General features: G+C 40.4%; 1 protein-coding gene across 5 annotated transcripts in view; it reads right to left on the bottom strand.

Annotated features, from left to right (window-relative positions):
• Positions 1-16684, bottom strand: part of RIN2 (Ras and Rab interactor 2) — a 215450-nt gene that overhangs the window by 89287 nt on the left and 109479 nt on the right. For all 5 annotated transcript variants that reach the window (XM_029916515.1, XM_029916513.1, XM_029916514.1 and 2 more), the window contains one exon: positions 15449-15541. In XM_029916515.1, coding sequence (XP_029772375.1) covers positions 15449-15541 — 93 coding nt within the window. The remainder of the gene's footprint in view (positions 1-15448; positions 15542-16684) is intronic.

The raw sequence follows: 16684 nt of genomic DNA on the forward strand, positions 1-16684 counted from the left end.
TACACTGTTGGTGGGAATGTAAACCGGTGCAGCCGCTCTGGAAAACAGCGTGGAGGGTCCTCAAAAAACTATCCATAGAACTCCCTTATGACCCAGCAATAGCACTGCTAGGGATTTACCCAAGAGATACAGGAATGCTGATGCATAGGAGCACATGTACCCCAATGTTCATAGCAGCAATGTCAACAATAGCCAAAACATGGAAAGAGCCTAAATGTCCATCACCTGATGAATGGATCAAGAAGATGTGGTATATATACACAATGGAGTACTACATGGCAATGAGAAAGAATGACATATGGCCATTTGTAGGAAAGTGGATGGACCTCGAGGGTGTCATGCTAAGTGAAGTAAGTCAGGCAGAGAAGGACCATATGGTCGCACTCATAGGTCTAATAGGAAAACAGGAGAAACCTAATGGAGGACCAGGAGGAGGGGAAGAGGGAAAGAGAATTGGGGGAGAGAGATGGATGCAAAATTTGAGAGACTATTGAATGCTGAAAATGAACTGAGGGTTGAAGGGAAAGGGGGAGGGGGGAAGGGAGGTGGTGGTGATGGAGGAGGGCACTTGTGGGGAAGAGTACTGGGTGTTGTATGGAAACCAATTTGACAATAAAATATTTTTAAAAAAATAAAAATAAAATGGAGTCATTTATGTTGAGGGCCCCCTATCAGTAAAACAAAGACTTAGTACCTACCTAACTTCAGTTGCAGCAACCCCTACCCCCATCCCTGGTGGAATGTAGCCTTCAGCTAGTCAACATGGAATTTTACCTGGTCAGCAGTAAGAAATTCACTGAGGATCCCCTGTGTTCCCCTTAGGAGGGCAACACTGCCTGAAACAATGATTCTTTGCTAATAACTTCCTTTTCACTCCCTCTAACTTTCAAAACCTTTCCTTTGCTGCAGCTCTACAGACTCCTTTCTATTTGCTAGATGGGATGCTGCCCAACTCATGAATCATTCAATACAGCCAATTTGATCTTTTAGATTACTCAGTTGAATTTTTATTGCTTAACAGATTTGGTGGCAGATATGGGATCATCGGAAGGGAATGCCCTGTGGCATTCAGGGGACAATGATAAACACAGATGTGGTACCCTTGACCTGTGAGTTCATGGTCTCTCACATGACTTCTGAAGAAGACCATGGGTAAATTCCCCATCTCTTTTTGTGTGGAACTCCCAATCCAATACAGGGCAGATCAGTTTGAACTGGTGGAAGCCACTGCCCACAGCCAAGCCCCTATCTTTTCAGACTGCCTTTCCCAGGTTTTAGAGTGGAAAAACCCCAGCCCTTTCCACTTTGGGAACTGGTGATGGTTACCAGTAGGACTTGAATTGGGTCTAATTTAAAAAACAGAACTGAGTCCAGGATTTGACTTGGACTCGGTCCAGCAGAAGGCATGAGGTCAATAAAATTTGCTTACATGAGATCCTTTAAAATCCAAAGAGTTATGTGCCCCACCTTCCAACACACCTGCAGATTTTGTATGTAAGAATGATAGCCCTGGAAACTATACATATCTACAAAAATGGCAAAATCTTCCTAAGCTTGTTCTGTGTCCTAATGACCTTTGATTGGTAACCGTCAGGTTGGGAACCCCAAAATAAGGCTGGACAGAAATGTGAGTTGCACCCCTATTTGAGGTTAGATTTAGCTGAACAGAAATGTGGATTAAACCGCATTTTCAGCTAGGGTCCTACCAAACTTCTGCCAGCCCATGGGAATTACAACCTAGAATTACAGTGGCCATCATGGGAAACATTCCAATAAGTCCAGATTATTTGAGAAGTGCACCTAAAGCAAAAGCTTCAAAATTCCAAAACTAGCTTCGTTGAGTTGTTGCAAAATGCTGATAAAAAAATTAAAAAGACACAAAATGTACCTAATACAAAAAAAAATAAGACTGGCTTAATTCTTACTATTTTGCTATATCCTCCTTTATTTGAATAATCATTCTAGCTATCCTCTGTCTGAATTGCCTTTAGAGGATCATAAACAAAAGTTCTCCAAGGTAATGACCTTATAGATACCCCCATATAATCTACCTTTGAAGGAGGGCCCTCTGTAGGCCCCTCCCAGAGTTGATATGACTCAGATTTACTGAGAAATGGCTACATTTTCTCCTTAAATACCCAAGGGAAAACTAAAACCAAAACCAAAACCAAACAATAAAATATCTTAACATAGGTGGATGGGTGTCACAGTCCTTACCATCCAAGCTAAGACCCAGTTCTCTGAGGAATTAAAAGCACTGTCCTTCTCTTACAAATCTTTACAAAACTAGAAATGCAATTCAAGGTTCACCTGTTCCTTTTACCAATTCCAAAACCTCTACCCTTTTTATCTCAAAGTGCTTGTAAATTATTGACCTTAGGATACCAAGGTTCTTCTTGGAGGAACCTGCATTTTCCCTCTGACTTTGAGATGAAAATGTTAAAAGCATAACCCTCAGTGAAGTAATTCTTATCAGAAGTGAAGCAAAAGGGGGAAAGCTCATTTAAAATTTAGATGAATGAAAATTCCTGTGTCTTCTCCATAAATATTAGCAAAAAATAACCCCCCAAAACAAAAAACAAAATCTAGCCATCTGAGCAAGTAACCTTAACTTATTGCACTGGCCCGAAGACAGTTTGGATCCAATGGTTCTTTTATAAACTAGGGAGTTTTTTTGGGGTGCCTGGGTGGCTCAGTCGGTTGAGCGTCAGGCTTCGCTCAGGTCATGATCTCGCGGTTTGTGGGTTCGAGCCCCGTGTCGGGCTCTGTGCTGACAGCTCAGAGCCTGCAGCCTGCTTCGGATTCTCTCTCTGTCCCTCCCGTGTTCACACTGTGTCTCTCTCTGTCTCTCAAAAAAAATGTTAAAAATATTTTAAAAATAAATAAACTAGTGAGTTTTTATTATCATACCTGTTTCACATCTAAACACTTTAAAAGGATCACTGTAATGTGTCTGTTTATATATTTAGGTGTGTCTATTGCAGATGTGTGACATTTTTTACCCCTGAATGGCATTGTTAAAACTAATTTGTAAATGACTCTATTTAATTGACTTAAACACAAGCACTTATAAATAAAGCATTTCTAAATCCCAGAAATATAATAGAAGCTAATACAAATGTTTTTCAAGTTCATGTGATGTAGGATAATTTTTGGTAAATAAAAGCTAGTTTAGCTTTGTTAATTAATAAAGACATGTCTTAGAGTTACCAATGTTGACTATAGGGCTTTTATCTCACCTAGGTTTCCTAAGTTCGTGTTATCCTGTTACAAAGTTTGCCAGCAAAAAATAACTTGAAATAATGTTTCATGAAAGGTTTTGTGGGTAATCTAAACATAATTGTTAAGAACAAGTAAATTGAATAGATGTAAATAAGACAAAGTTTTTAGGTAAACTTTAAAAATACTTTCCCCAAATCTTTTGGTTAGTTTTGCTAACCAAAATCTTTAGTTTTGCTATGTTAAGTGATGAGTTAAGTTAAATTCATTGACTATCTGGATCATTCCCAAGTAAGATAAAATAATGAAATGCTAATTACTGAAAAGAAGCTTATCTACTTTCGGTTTCATGCATATAGAGAAACTAAGAGATAAATTTGGATTCGTCAGTAAACATGTTTCATGCTTTTTTTTTTTTAAATTGTACTATAAAAAAGCACATATTTTAACAAATCACAAAAAGTATGTATTAATTTGCCAATGTATAGAATGCTAGTTTAAAGGCAGTTCACAATAATTTACTTCTTAGTTTAGGCTCCTAAGGGTTAAGAAATTCTAATTGATAGATGCAGTTAAAGCTACTAGAAGTAAAGGAAACATTTCTAGATGCAAGAAAAGTAGGATGTGTGCTTTCAGTAAAAGAACGTATGAGGAAAACACAGAGAATCTGATTGAAAATGGGCAGACATTTCTCCAAAGAAGACATACTGATGTCCAAAGACACATGAAAAGATGCTCAACATCACTCATCATCAGGGAAATGCAAATCAAAACCACAATGAGATATTACCTCATACCTGTCAGAATGGCTAAAATCAAAAAGACTAGAAATAACAAGTGTTGGTAAGAATGCAAAGAAAAAGGAGACCTCGTGCATTACTAGTGGGAATGTAAATTGGTGCAATCACTGTGGAAAACAGTATGGAGGTTCCCCAAAAAATTAAAAATAGAAATGCCAAATCATGCAGTAATTCCACTATTGGATATTTACCTCCCCCCCCCCAAAAAACACAAAACCACTAATTTAAAAAAGGTATATGCACTTTTATGTTTATTGCAGCATTATTTACAATAGCCAAGCTATGGAAGTAACCCAAGTGTCTATCTGCAAATGAATGGATAAAGAAGATGCGGTGGTGGTGGTGGTGGTGGTGGTGGTGGTGGTGTGTGTGTGTGTGTAATGGACTATAACTCAGCCATAAAAAAGAATGGGGTCTTGCTATTTGCAGCAATGTGGAAGGACCTAAAGGGTATTAAGCTAAGTGAAATAAGTCAGGCAGAAAAAGACAAATGTATGATTTCACTTATGTGTGAAATCTAAAACAAACAAATAGCAGAAACAGACCCAGCAGAAACAGCAGAGGACGAACTGAAGGCTGCCAGAAGGAGCAGGACAAGAAGAAGGAGAAGGAGGAGGAGGAGGAGGAGGAGGAGAGAGAGAGGAAGCAGAGGTATGAGGAATGGAAATACATTTTTTGAGGAAAAAAAGTAATTTTGTCCTAAAGTTAGACTTGTTATTTACATAGAGAAAACTTAGGACAACATCTGAATATAGAAAAAAAAAGTTATAAAAGTTTTGAGGAAAATGGCGCCTGCATGGCTCAGTCAGTTAACCATCTGACTTTGGCTCAGGTCATGCTCTCACTGTTTGTGGGCTCAAGCTCTGCACTGGGCTCTGTGCTGACAGCTCAGAGCCCGGAGCCTGCTTCAGATTCTGTGTCTCCCTCTCTCTGTTCCTCCCCAGCTGGTACTCTGTCTCTCTGTCTCTCAAAAATAAGTAAACATTTAAAAAAACTTAAAAAAAGTTTTGTGGAAAAGGAATTTTAATATGTGGTCAAGCTGGCTAAGATTAAAATATATCTAAAAATGAGCTGTAAAATCAAAAGTATTCTGGTACAAAATTAGAATTTGGTCTTTCTCTCTGTTAAAGGGATACAGTTTTTTTTTAGAGTATTGCTCTGTTTTTAATAAGGAATTGTAAACAAAATTTTCTTTACCTTTAATATAATCTGCTAGAAAAACAAATATTCTGTTGTGTCTTTATCAGGCTTTTTATGACTATTTAACTTTCTGTATTTGCCTGTGAAGTCTTTGTCACTTTGGTTAAATGGATAACTATGCATTGTTTCCTGGTGACCTACGATCCTATTTGGCCAAGTGTCCAAACCTTTTAATATTTTTGACAAACTTCTCCAGAGTCAAATTCTAAATAAAGTCTTTTTGACCTTGAACTAATTTTGAAAATTTCCAGAGGGCAACTAGAATATTTCAAAGGATTTGTTCTCTCTCCTTACAAAATGAGATGTTAAGCTAATTAGGTTTATCTCATGTGTTAAATTATAAGGGAAGCATTGTCAAATAAGTAATGATAAACCTTCTTAGGACACATTGTATGGGTAACTATTATTAATATGAATGTTCCGAAAATCTGATATGTCTTCTTGTGCTATCACTGTCACTTATTATTTCAAGATGTGGGATGTCACAGAAATAATCAAATTTCCGTGTCCATTCCATAATGAATTCTCATCAGATCTTTAATAATGGGCATGTTTAGGTCTTTTGTCATTTGCAGTTATTGTTATAGTCAGAGACTTTTACAAAATTCCTGCAAATGTGTTTCATCTTCAGAGAAAATCATTGAAAGGAATCTGAGATATACTGTAGGATACACAATACCTTTCAGATCACACAACTAAACTGGGTAACAATTTCCAGAATGAGGGGAAATACTGAATCCAAGCAGAACCAGAAATAAACTGAGGATGATGATTACAATGTTTTTATGACTCCTTGTTTAAAATATCACTGGTTTTCTATTGTTTTGCTTTTCCAGATTTCAGGAAATCCTTTTCTCTTTTCTCTTAAGCTATTAACAATTTCTTGAGATATACCTTTGTGAACAAAAATGAAACATTTACTTTTTCTTTCTACCTGACACATCCAGAATTCAAAAATTTGAGCATTCTTTTTATGATAAAATCATTATTTATGTAAGCACAATGAGAACCTGTTCTTGTAAAAGGACACAGTTGGAAATATTGACTATATTCCCAAGGCTTTGACTGGATTGTCACATGTAAAACTCCTCCTGGTAATTTGTTTACATGGTTCCAGCAAAGCATTCTTTAAAAAGACTTTCTCAATCACGATTCTCAGCTACACTTATATAAATAATCAGACAAAGTTGAATGCTACAAATTAGTTTTACTATTAAAAATGCAGTTAACTCAAATGAACCCAAATTTCTTCTCTAGGCTGATGTCAGCTAGTGGTTCATAACACCCTACTTTATACTAAGTTATTAATGACTAATGCTATCACCTGATATTCTGCCAGTTAAGTGCTACTTATTAACTCAAAATGAGTTTCCAGTTGGGATTACAGGAAGGCAGGAGGGATATTTTCAGAAGCCATTTCCTTTTTAGAAGACAATACAAAGGAGAAAGAAGACTCTGTATCCCAAACTAGTTCCTCCCTTGACACCTTTAACATCTGGGATAGTGGGCTCTTGGTGCCCCATCAGCTAAATATGAGAAGCTGCTCCTGAAAGTGGGAGGAGGAGTTTCTACAACATAACCTTGGTGACCATGGGCTGACCCAAAGCACTGTCTTAAGGCCTGGAGAAACTTGCTGCCTTTTTGCCTATGTTTCCCTCAGTCGATCCATGGATGAACCTCTGTATCTCAGGATTCAGCTAGAACTCATTGGCTCTGTCACTGCTGGATGTGAGGCCCCCAAGAGAAACAGCAGCTGGGGCCTCAGTATCCCTTGCACACCTGCTGAGCCTCCTGAGGTGTCAGCAGTGTTAGGAGACTGAACTTTCCACATGCCTGAGCCCTCTCCCAGCTAACTAAGTAGTAGTTCAAACTGACAGCTCCCAGGCCAGAGGCTGCCCTGAAGCATTTTCTTCCAACCTCACTGAACTTTTAAAGTTGGGGTTCTTGGGGCACCTGGCTGGCTCAGTCATAAAGCATGCGACTCCTGATCTCAGGGTTGTGAGTTTGAGCCCATGTTGAGTGTAGAGATTACTTTAAAAAAATAAAATCTTTAAAATCTAAAACAAATTGGGGTTCACTTACATAAAAATCTAGATTTCTGGCCTCTCTTGAAATATATCAGAGGGCCCAGATTCCCTTCTTATGTGACAGCATCTGGCTGGAACTGAATTAGCAGCATTCCCCTCCCGGTAGGGTCTGGTGCCCTCTAGCCGGTTGTGTTCCCACCAAAACTACCTGCCCAACACCAGACAGGCCCACTGAGTCATTTCACTTCCATCATTCTGTTTGGCCCTGTAGGTTTCTGACTTTGTAACTAAACTGTTTCCCTATGTCTTTGTCTCTAAGGTGGCTGGTGAACTCTAGACACCCTGGTATTCACATCTTTGAGTGATGCCCCCTTGAGTGAGGGCTGGACTACATGATGGGCTTCTAATGAACAGAACATGACAGAAGTGATGGGGCATCATTCTCAACATCAGGGTATAAACAAACTCTAGCTTTTGTCTCCTTTATCACTCACCTTGGGGGGAAGTTAGCTAGCTGCCTCATCCTGAGGCCAACGCTGTGAATTTGAAGTAGGCTCTCCATTCGAGCCACCTGATGAGAATGCAGCCCAGTCAACAACTTGGCTGTGATCTCATAGTGACCCAGCACCAGAGGTGCTCTGTTAAACAAGTCTAGGTTTCTGACCTTCAGAAACAGTGAGGTACAGATACTTGTTGGTTTAAGTCACTAAGGTTTGGGGCAATTAGTTACATAGCAATAGATAACACAGCTTCAAATTTGTTGCGAAAATGGTTTTCTGCTTACCACGTAGAGATGTTTGAAAGAACATCTATCCTAGGAAATCAGGCTCCATACATTGGCGCTTCAGTCTGGGAAACTTAACATGCAAGGATTTTATCAGCCTCTGGTATTTGATATTAGGTATCACAGCAATATCCAAAATATTATCATGAGGCTTTTCCATTATGAAAAAGAGCCCAGAAATTAATGCTATTAATACATCCTTGATTCCTCAGTAAACAGGAAGTTTCTCCTCTAAGGTATTTAAGTCAGAGTTAGAACAAGCTTTCCCATAGTTCTAGGATCTCACTGAAGAAATTCTCTCTTTAGAGGCACAATTGCTGGAAGGGAGCTGGACTCTGGCACACAATCCCTGGCTGGAGAAAGCTGGAGACAAGGGAAGGGAGGGTTGTAGGAGAGGCAGGGAATAAGCCATTTCAGTGTTCATAAGAAACACTATTTAAAGCTTGAAAATAAGGCCAAAAGGTGTTTGGGACATGTATTTTTTGACATGTTTAATGCTATGAATTTTCTCTGACCTCTGCTTTAAATATATGCCATATTGTAACAGGCTGTGTTTTAAATACTTTTTTAGAAATTCTGTTAATTTCATTTTGCATTTCCCCTTTCACCCAAGAGTTGTTTATTAGAAGATTTTAAAACTTCCAGGTAGAAGGGCCATTTTGTTTTTGAGCACTATGCTTAGGCATTATTCAATAAAATCACCTAAAGATTATTTAACTATCTAGGGGGATACACCTGTGTTTGACTTTGCTATGTGCAACTAATGAATGGCTTGGGTACTGAATGGTTACATGTCAGCCGGGAGATTTCTGTTCAAAAAAAAAAAAAAAAAAGATTATCCCACAGATCAGAGTTTTATTGCCTGTAGGACTTTAAACAGTTTTGATTTCAACTTGGTAAACTTATTACAGAAGGACTTTTTAACAGATACACACTACAGATATAACTCTTGTCAAAGCATTCTTTGAGCCACATTTACACTGGTTTCCTGGTTTCATGCGCAGGGTGAATAAAGCTTTGACAGATGTTCATTCCACATTGTATGAGAGTTATGTTTTAACTTTTTGAAAATTACATATTGACATAATAGTGTTTTAATAGTCCTTCAAATCTATATCTCCCTCCTTGGTATTCCCTTGATAATGAAAACTCAGAGTTATAAGTAATCCTAGAGAAATATGTGGTTGAGAGGAACCGAGGAAATCTATTTGACTTCCGATTTTGTTTTTTAAAAAAGCAAAGTTCCTTAAAGTAAGTGAGAATGTGTTGCAGCCCAAAAGGCAATATTTAATATCAGAAATGAATGGCCAGTGGCGCCTAAGTGGCTCAGTGGGTTGAGCATCCAACTTCAGCTCAGGTCACAATCTCATGATCTCATGGTTCATGAATTCAGACTCTGCATTGGGCTCACTGCTCTCAGTGCAGAGTCCACTATGAACCTTCTGCCCCACTCGCTCTCTGCCCCTTCCCCACTCACATGTCTGTGTGCTCTTTCTTTCTCTCAAAAATAAAATAAACATTTAAAAAATCAAAAAAAAAAAACCCAAAATAAATTAATGGCCAAAATGTGCTAAAACTACCCAATAAAACCGTGAAATCCATTGCTGTTTGAGAACAAAATGGGAACTGCTGTCGAATAAATTCATGGCATTCCTAGAAAGTCACGCCCTGAAGGACTGATATGTGTCCCTGAGGGATCTGGAACAGATGGTGAGAGACAAGCATGTGCATCCAAAAAAAAAAAAAAAAAAAAAGCCAACCTCTTTTCCAAAGAGAAGTCACTGTCCCCACAACCTCTCTGGATGGAGTTTTCTGGGAAATCCCACTGGAACAAGGGAAAGCGATCAGAGTGGACCCCTTGGGTGGACGACGTACGGAAAGGTGCCTCATGAGAGAGTCAGGCCAGGTCCAATTCCCATCAGTTCTATAGAGGAACCGTGTTGGCACTAAGTTTACCTTGGGACTCAGTTTACCCATCTTTAACAGGAGGTGCTTTAGACAATATAAAATGTGACCCTTCAGCTGTCCAAAATGGCAGCCACCAGCCACAGATGGCAACCGAGCACTTGAAATGTGGCTAGTCTGAATTGAGATGTGCTCAGCATAAAATAGCAGATTTCAAAGGCATGGTACAAAAAAAAAGTATGTAAAATATCTGATTAATACTTTCATATTGATTATACATTTACATACATGATAATATTTTAGATATACTAAGTTAAATAAAACATATTATCAAAATCAATTTCACTTTTTTTTAATGTGGCTACTAGAACATTTAGAATGACCCCTGCTCTAAGCCTTCCCAGGTTTAAGTGTCTGGGAAGAATTTATTTATGGAAAACAAAAGATACACCAAATACTGATGTCAGCTATGCTTTGCAATATTATTATGAATCATTATCAATATGTCATCTGCTCTGACCAAATCTCTAATCTCTATTTTGTTTTCACTGCTTAGTTCTTTCTTAATTATGGACTGGTACATGGTGCCTCCCTGGATGTCTGGCACATGAGGTGATGTCTATTCACTGTCCAGGTGACATGCTAAAAAATCAAGGGTGCAGCAATCATACCTTGGCTTTTAAGTGTCCACATATCAACATAAGGATTTGTTCAATGAAATTACTGACTAAAATGTGGTTTTGGTTCCATCTATTACTTTTTAAGTCCCTGCCATCTCTGTTCACGGTCACACAATAGTGAATTGTTGTCCTGGACTGTGCCTGAAAGATAGGACTTTCCACATCAAGAATAGTCTGGAAGCTCGAATGCTGGGAATCACCCAAGGTATGTGGTTGTACCACTTCTGGATGATTGAAAATCTGCCTGCAGACAGAATTTTTGAAAAAAGAGTAAATTTTCAAATGCTGGTGAGAGAATGATAGTCAAGGGAAGGCAGTCAGGGTGAAGTAAGTCATCACCCCTGGTTTATCTATTTTGTAGAGTCACATTTTAGCAATCAGGTTTCTTCAAAACTAGTCACATTCTACTCTTTATGGTGCCCAGAGAGCTCTCTTCAATGGCTTCTCTGAAAGGTCTGAAAGACAAACACGGTGCACCTGTTATACAAACCATTCAAAATGATTAAAAAAGGATTTCTCAAACTTAGCCTCTGCTGCTGAGCTCTGCCATCAAACTCGCCAGCTGGTTTGTGAGCCCAGGCTCAGGGCATCTCCCTGCAGAAGGGGAGGTTGGGAAACCCAGGAGGGTAGGATCCCTGGAGTCAAAACATATTTTCTTCCTGGTCAGTTAAGACCAACTGTTCTCCAGCCCCAGAGGCAAAGGGAGCCTGGGAAGCAGTCCCTGAAAAACAGAACTCTACCAACTTGTAGGTGGCACAGGACAGGCTCCCCAGGCCCTCCTGGAAGAAAGTAGATTGTTGAGTGGGCAATACACACTGGTCATCTTCTGGGATTGTTTTCTGCCATAAGAGGTTCCCGTCAGGGACAGGGACACAGCAACACAAGGGAGGAGTAAATTGCTCATGGCAGAGCTCAAGTTATAAATTGAAGTTTACTTCTTGGTACCATGTTGCAGCCACAGCTAGGCCATCTACCATAATATTATCTTCAGTCAAAAATAAAGGTAGATACCGGCTCAGACCATGTGAGTTCCTTTGTCAATGGGTATGGTGTGTCTATGTCAGCCTGGAAGGGTAGTTGGGAGCCTGCTGGGGAGAAGTGGAAGGTGAGAGGGAGGAGGAAGGATGCACCAAGACTGGAATCTGGGCACCGGCAAGTTGGGACCACAGCAGCAGACCCAGGAGGGCACAGTGGCAGGACTGATGGAGGAAGAAGCAGGCAAGGAAAGCCGGAAGACCTTGACTATCAAGGTAAAGCGTGCAGACCAGTCCTGGGCCCACTGAAGAGCCAGAGTCTGCAAACAGGCAAAGCAGATGATGGGATGGTTTGGAAACAAACACATTTGGTGGCGGTGCAGATATATTATGGGCATCATCTGTAGTGCCCAGAAATGAAAGAATGAGAACAGAAATGGGGAGGTGGATGTAGGGGAAGGAGGATGGGTTTGGGTGACTTGAGAGGAATCTGCCAGCACTGCGCACCTGGAAGGGGCGGGGCGGGGGTTGGCTTGGGGGAAGCTGTGGGACTCAGGAAAGAAGGGACAGAAGATGACTTTGAGTTTGTCTGCTAGTGCAGAACCACCTAGAGCTTTTCCAGCCTGTGTGACATCTTTCTTACACAAGCTCTTTTACACAATACATCCTGAAATGTGATAGCAACAGGTGTCCCCTTCTATACTGACATGCAGACAACTCTGGCTGCTTTGTCCAGGGCATCACCTGCCTCCCCGTATGTGTTTTAATGGACACCTTGTAGACCAGGTATTTCTGGGGAAAATTCATAATGGTGCTTCATGATGGGAAGGACTATGGAAAATGTGTTTGTCCAGCATAGGATGTGACACTACATAGCATGTGATTCCACATGAATAATAATTATGGGGCACTATCAACCACTCCAGAATGCTCAGACAATCTTCAGTAGCCAATCAAATATTCACAATACTAAATACATTACAAGTCATAAGAGAAAATAATATTTCATGTCAGAAGTAAACAAGGCTCTGAGAATATATACCGCAATGTGGTGTTCCAGAGAAATCTTTCCTGAAGACGTGGCCTTTGAGAGCTGAGGTTGACTCCATATACCTAGGGAGGTGGAGTAGGGCTAAATTTTGGAATGACTTTTACTGTCATGCTGTTCTTTCCATACATCAGTGATGCCCTATAACTGGACAGGACAATTTCATGAAATATAAGAATATTTGGTTACATTCTTGGCTCACAGCTGAATTCCACATGCATTTCTCAGTTATTAGGGTTCATGTGGTTTTGTATAAGGAGTAGATAATTGAAAGAAAATCACCAGTCTTATTCTTCATCACTATCTTTCCTTATCCAATTTGTATTTTAAAATCAGAATTGTTAACCAGCTGGTAAGCTTCGATTTCTGGTTTTCTATCTGTTCTGGCTCATGGGAATGACTCAGATAAGTTGCAAGACACAAAGGTGCCTTAACCCACCTGACCTGTGTCCAAAGGGCAGTTGACTTCATCCTTAAAGATAACTACATGCCTAAATTATGAAATCATTAGTCATAACGAGCAATCATACTTATTTACCTAATATTATAATAACTAATGCTATTCCATCCTTAATTATGGAATAGCCATTGTAAAAAATAATATCTATAAAGAAGAGAAAAGAAAGAAAAGAAGTATAAAGTATATCATTAACTTGGAGTACGTAACTTAAACAATCTAAGCTCTGGGGAAGAAAAGAAGAAGAAGAAAAAAGAAAGATAGTACCAAGTTAAACAGTGCAGACCTCTTTGCCAGCATCCAGCATTTTCTTCCAGGACATCTGACTCAGGAGAGACGAAACAGGACCTGTCCTCAATGGGGTCAGGCAGGCCTCTCACTTTTTGCCTGATTAATTATTTCATAGGACATGGCCCAGAAATATAAGTTGACTGCACCTGCTGTCCACTTGAACCGCCCCCCCACCTTTTCCAGGATATCAGGACACACTTGCTGTCATGAAATTAATAGATAGTATTGAGTCCAATACTGACCCTCCCTCAGGAATTTTCAAAGGCAATTTTAACCATACTTGATTTTCTCTTTTTGATTTGACTATAAAATCTAACTGCTATGTAAGATGCAACCCCTCTGCACTTTCTGAGCATAAGGTGGTAATTATGAACTAACCAATAGTTAGGCTGATGTAGACAGTGCCTTGGGTTAAGGAAGGGGGTTGGTTTGATCCCTCTACCAGGATGAAATAAATATCTACATAAGATAAGATCTAGGAACTGGAGATTAGTCAGGACCCTTGTGGGTTAGTCCCTGGGCTACAAGAGACTTGAAAAGCTCTTCATCTGGCTCCAGTGGGTGGATGTTGTACAGCTTTATTGCAAGTGGAGTAAACGGATGAAGAACAGAGCCGGCTACGTCCACATCCCATAACTATGAGGACAGAGAATCGAGACCATCTGTGTCAACATAGCTATTTCTTCCAGGATATTCGTACCCAGGATGTTAAGGCTTTAAACCAACAAATCACTTTGCTATTTGCTGCAGGAAATTCCTACAAGAAAATTTGTCCTGGCAAACAGTTTGCTCACCTGGGAAAAGCTTACTCATCAAATAGTAGTTAACTTGCCAAGATTCTATTCAAGACCATTGTCTTGCTGAATCTACCAATCCAGACTATTAAAACACATACTCTGCCAAAATCTGATCAATTCTCTTTCTTGGAAAATACAGCTTAAAGGACCCAAGCCCAGACCTCTGAACTCTATAAAGATGCCTCCCAGCCTCCTGCTTGTACAACCAGTGGGACTGTGTCCTGGTGCTGTCTTTCCTTCCTGTGCTTGGCTTGGTGAACTTAACTTTGCTGTGTCAACAAGGCTCTTCTGATGGATTTTTATGGAGTCCAAAATTGACACAATAAATCAGGTTGTCTTTTGTACATGGTAAGCATATACATGCAAGTTCATAAATACATACTTGCAATCCATCAAGATGGGAGAATTTGTAAATACTGTCCGTTTTCCTAAGTAATTAGGAGGCCTCTGTTATTCCTCCTTTGAGGAAAAAGATATGATGTTTGAACATCAGCCTAGGATATATTTCAAATGCATATTTTACCTCTGTTTTTCTACTCCTTTACATGATTCTGTGTTTTATACAAAGCAAAAGCCATAAGAAGGAAATGAATTCCCAAGTGCAAATTTGAAATGACCGCCACATCTTAATTTATAATGTACACACAGAATATACAAAATGCTCATTTAGAATCTTATCTCATTAAGCTAGCAAGGTAATTTTAACCCATTAACATCTATATGCATATGGAGAGTGGTATAGTTTTAATCATGCTGCCTTGGTTCTCTCTTGGCTGATCATAAGAGGCCTCTAGGTGTTTGATAAAATACACCAGCAAATAACAACCAGTCTAGGGTGAGACCCAGGAATCTGGTTTTTTGTTGTTGTTGTTGTTCTTTAAAGAGGACCTATGTTATTCATATAGTCAAGCAAAGTGCAAAACACACCCTCCTACAACACCGATTCACTGGAATGCAAAATCCAGCTTCTATAATAAAACCATCCAGCTGAAAAAGGAACAGCCAAGCAGTTGACAAATAAAATTGCCTCAACTGTTTTATATAGGGTGGCATCTTGCAGGCCTTGGATCCCGGGCCTGTCTGGAAGCACTAAGTCACAAAAACTCCAACCTACTGTAAACCCGGTCACAGCTCACAGCTGGGTTCAGGCGAGCTTTCCCCCCTCCAGAGCTGGCTCAGAAAAGGCTTCGCTCCACAGCTCCCCAAGCAGCCCGGCAAAGTGAGCAAGATTTCTCATTAGAAATCCCAATCCAGGCTTCCTTTTACCTTAAAGAAACTTCCTCGCTTGTCCAGACCGCGGGCGCCCATGGTCCAAGCTGCCATCTCCCCCAGCGATGCTCTACTGCACGCCCGGGACTCCTGAAGGTAGAGACATTTTTAATGGTTAGTCCAGCCTGTAGGAAATTCCTTTCTAAGCCACAGAACACTCACAACAACAGTCCTGCCAAGATCTTTTTCCGTCAACAACACAGTGCCATTTATTTCCCACCAAAGCCCTTCCATCCCCTTTCAGGCTGATTTCCTGCCCCAGACAGCACAGTTCCTAGTCTGTGCCCCACCTCACTGTCCCACCTCCTGCTTCTCCAGCTGACGCAGAAGGTCTCTGGGACTGCGGAAAGTATAATGATTGCTTTGTATGTTTGCTTGACCTCACGCTCAAGTCCTAAAGGGACCGATATTAGATGTCACCGTAATCTGCTCTGAAGCTTATGGACTTAATGTGGCTGAACACAGAGGGATAGCAAAAGAATGAGGCCCCGCATGTCCCAGGAAATCCTGCTGGAATGGGATGAGGTCATCATCAGCTCTGCTAGCCCTCTCCCCCAGGCAAGGTCAACACAAGGGCACTGGGTATAAATCCCTTTATTTTCTCCTTAGAAATCAAAGATTGGGATGAAATCCTATGTCCCTGTTTACAGAGATTAGTTTGTATAAGAAATGGCACAGAAAAGCTCCATGATAACCCAAGGGGGGGGGCGGCGATGCACTTTGGAATGTAGAGAAAAATTTAAAGGCATGATATGATTCTGAATCATAACTGTGGTCATTTCATCTTGGAATTTCCCTCGCTTGAGCATCAAAACTTTATAATCTTCCCTCTTGGCTACAAAGCTTTCAGTGTCCACTCCTAAGTTACACACGTGCACACCCGAGGCAGCTGGCCTTGCGCCAACCAGTGTACAGTTCAGACCTGGAGTCGGGGGGAGCTATCGCTAAACCTTCCTTATGCAGGGAGGCTGGACCAGGAGCAAGTATAAAACTGTTCTCTTGCTCACAATCTCTTCTGCTCGCTATAACATGCCCAAGATGAAGCTCGTCCTGACCATGACCAGCACAGTATAAGGACAATAAAGTGAAAAGAGGTCATGCCACATTAAGGAATATTAAAAGGGGTTCATCTACAGGGATGAAGTCAGGAGGCACCAAAGCCGCAGTAGCTGCTGCCAGTTTGCTAAACCGATTTCATTATTGCTGGCGGGGGGGGGGGGGGGGGGGGGGGGG

This window comes from Suricata suricatta, chromosome 12 (genome assembly GCF_006229205.1).
Source record: "Suricata suricatta isolate VVHF042 chromosome 12, meerkat_22Aug2017_6uvM2_HiC, whole genome shotgun sequence".
Taxonomy (NCBI): Eukaryota; Metazoa; Chordata; class Mammalia; order Carnivora; family Herpestidae; genus Suricata; species Suricata suricatta.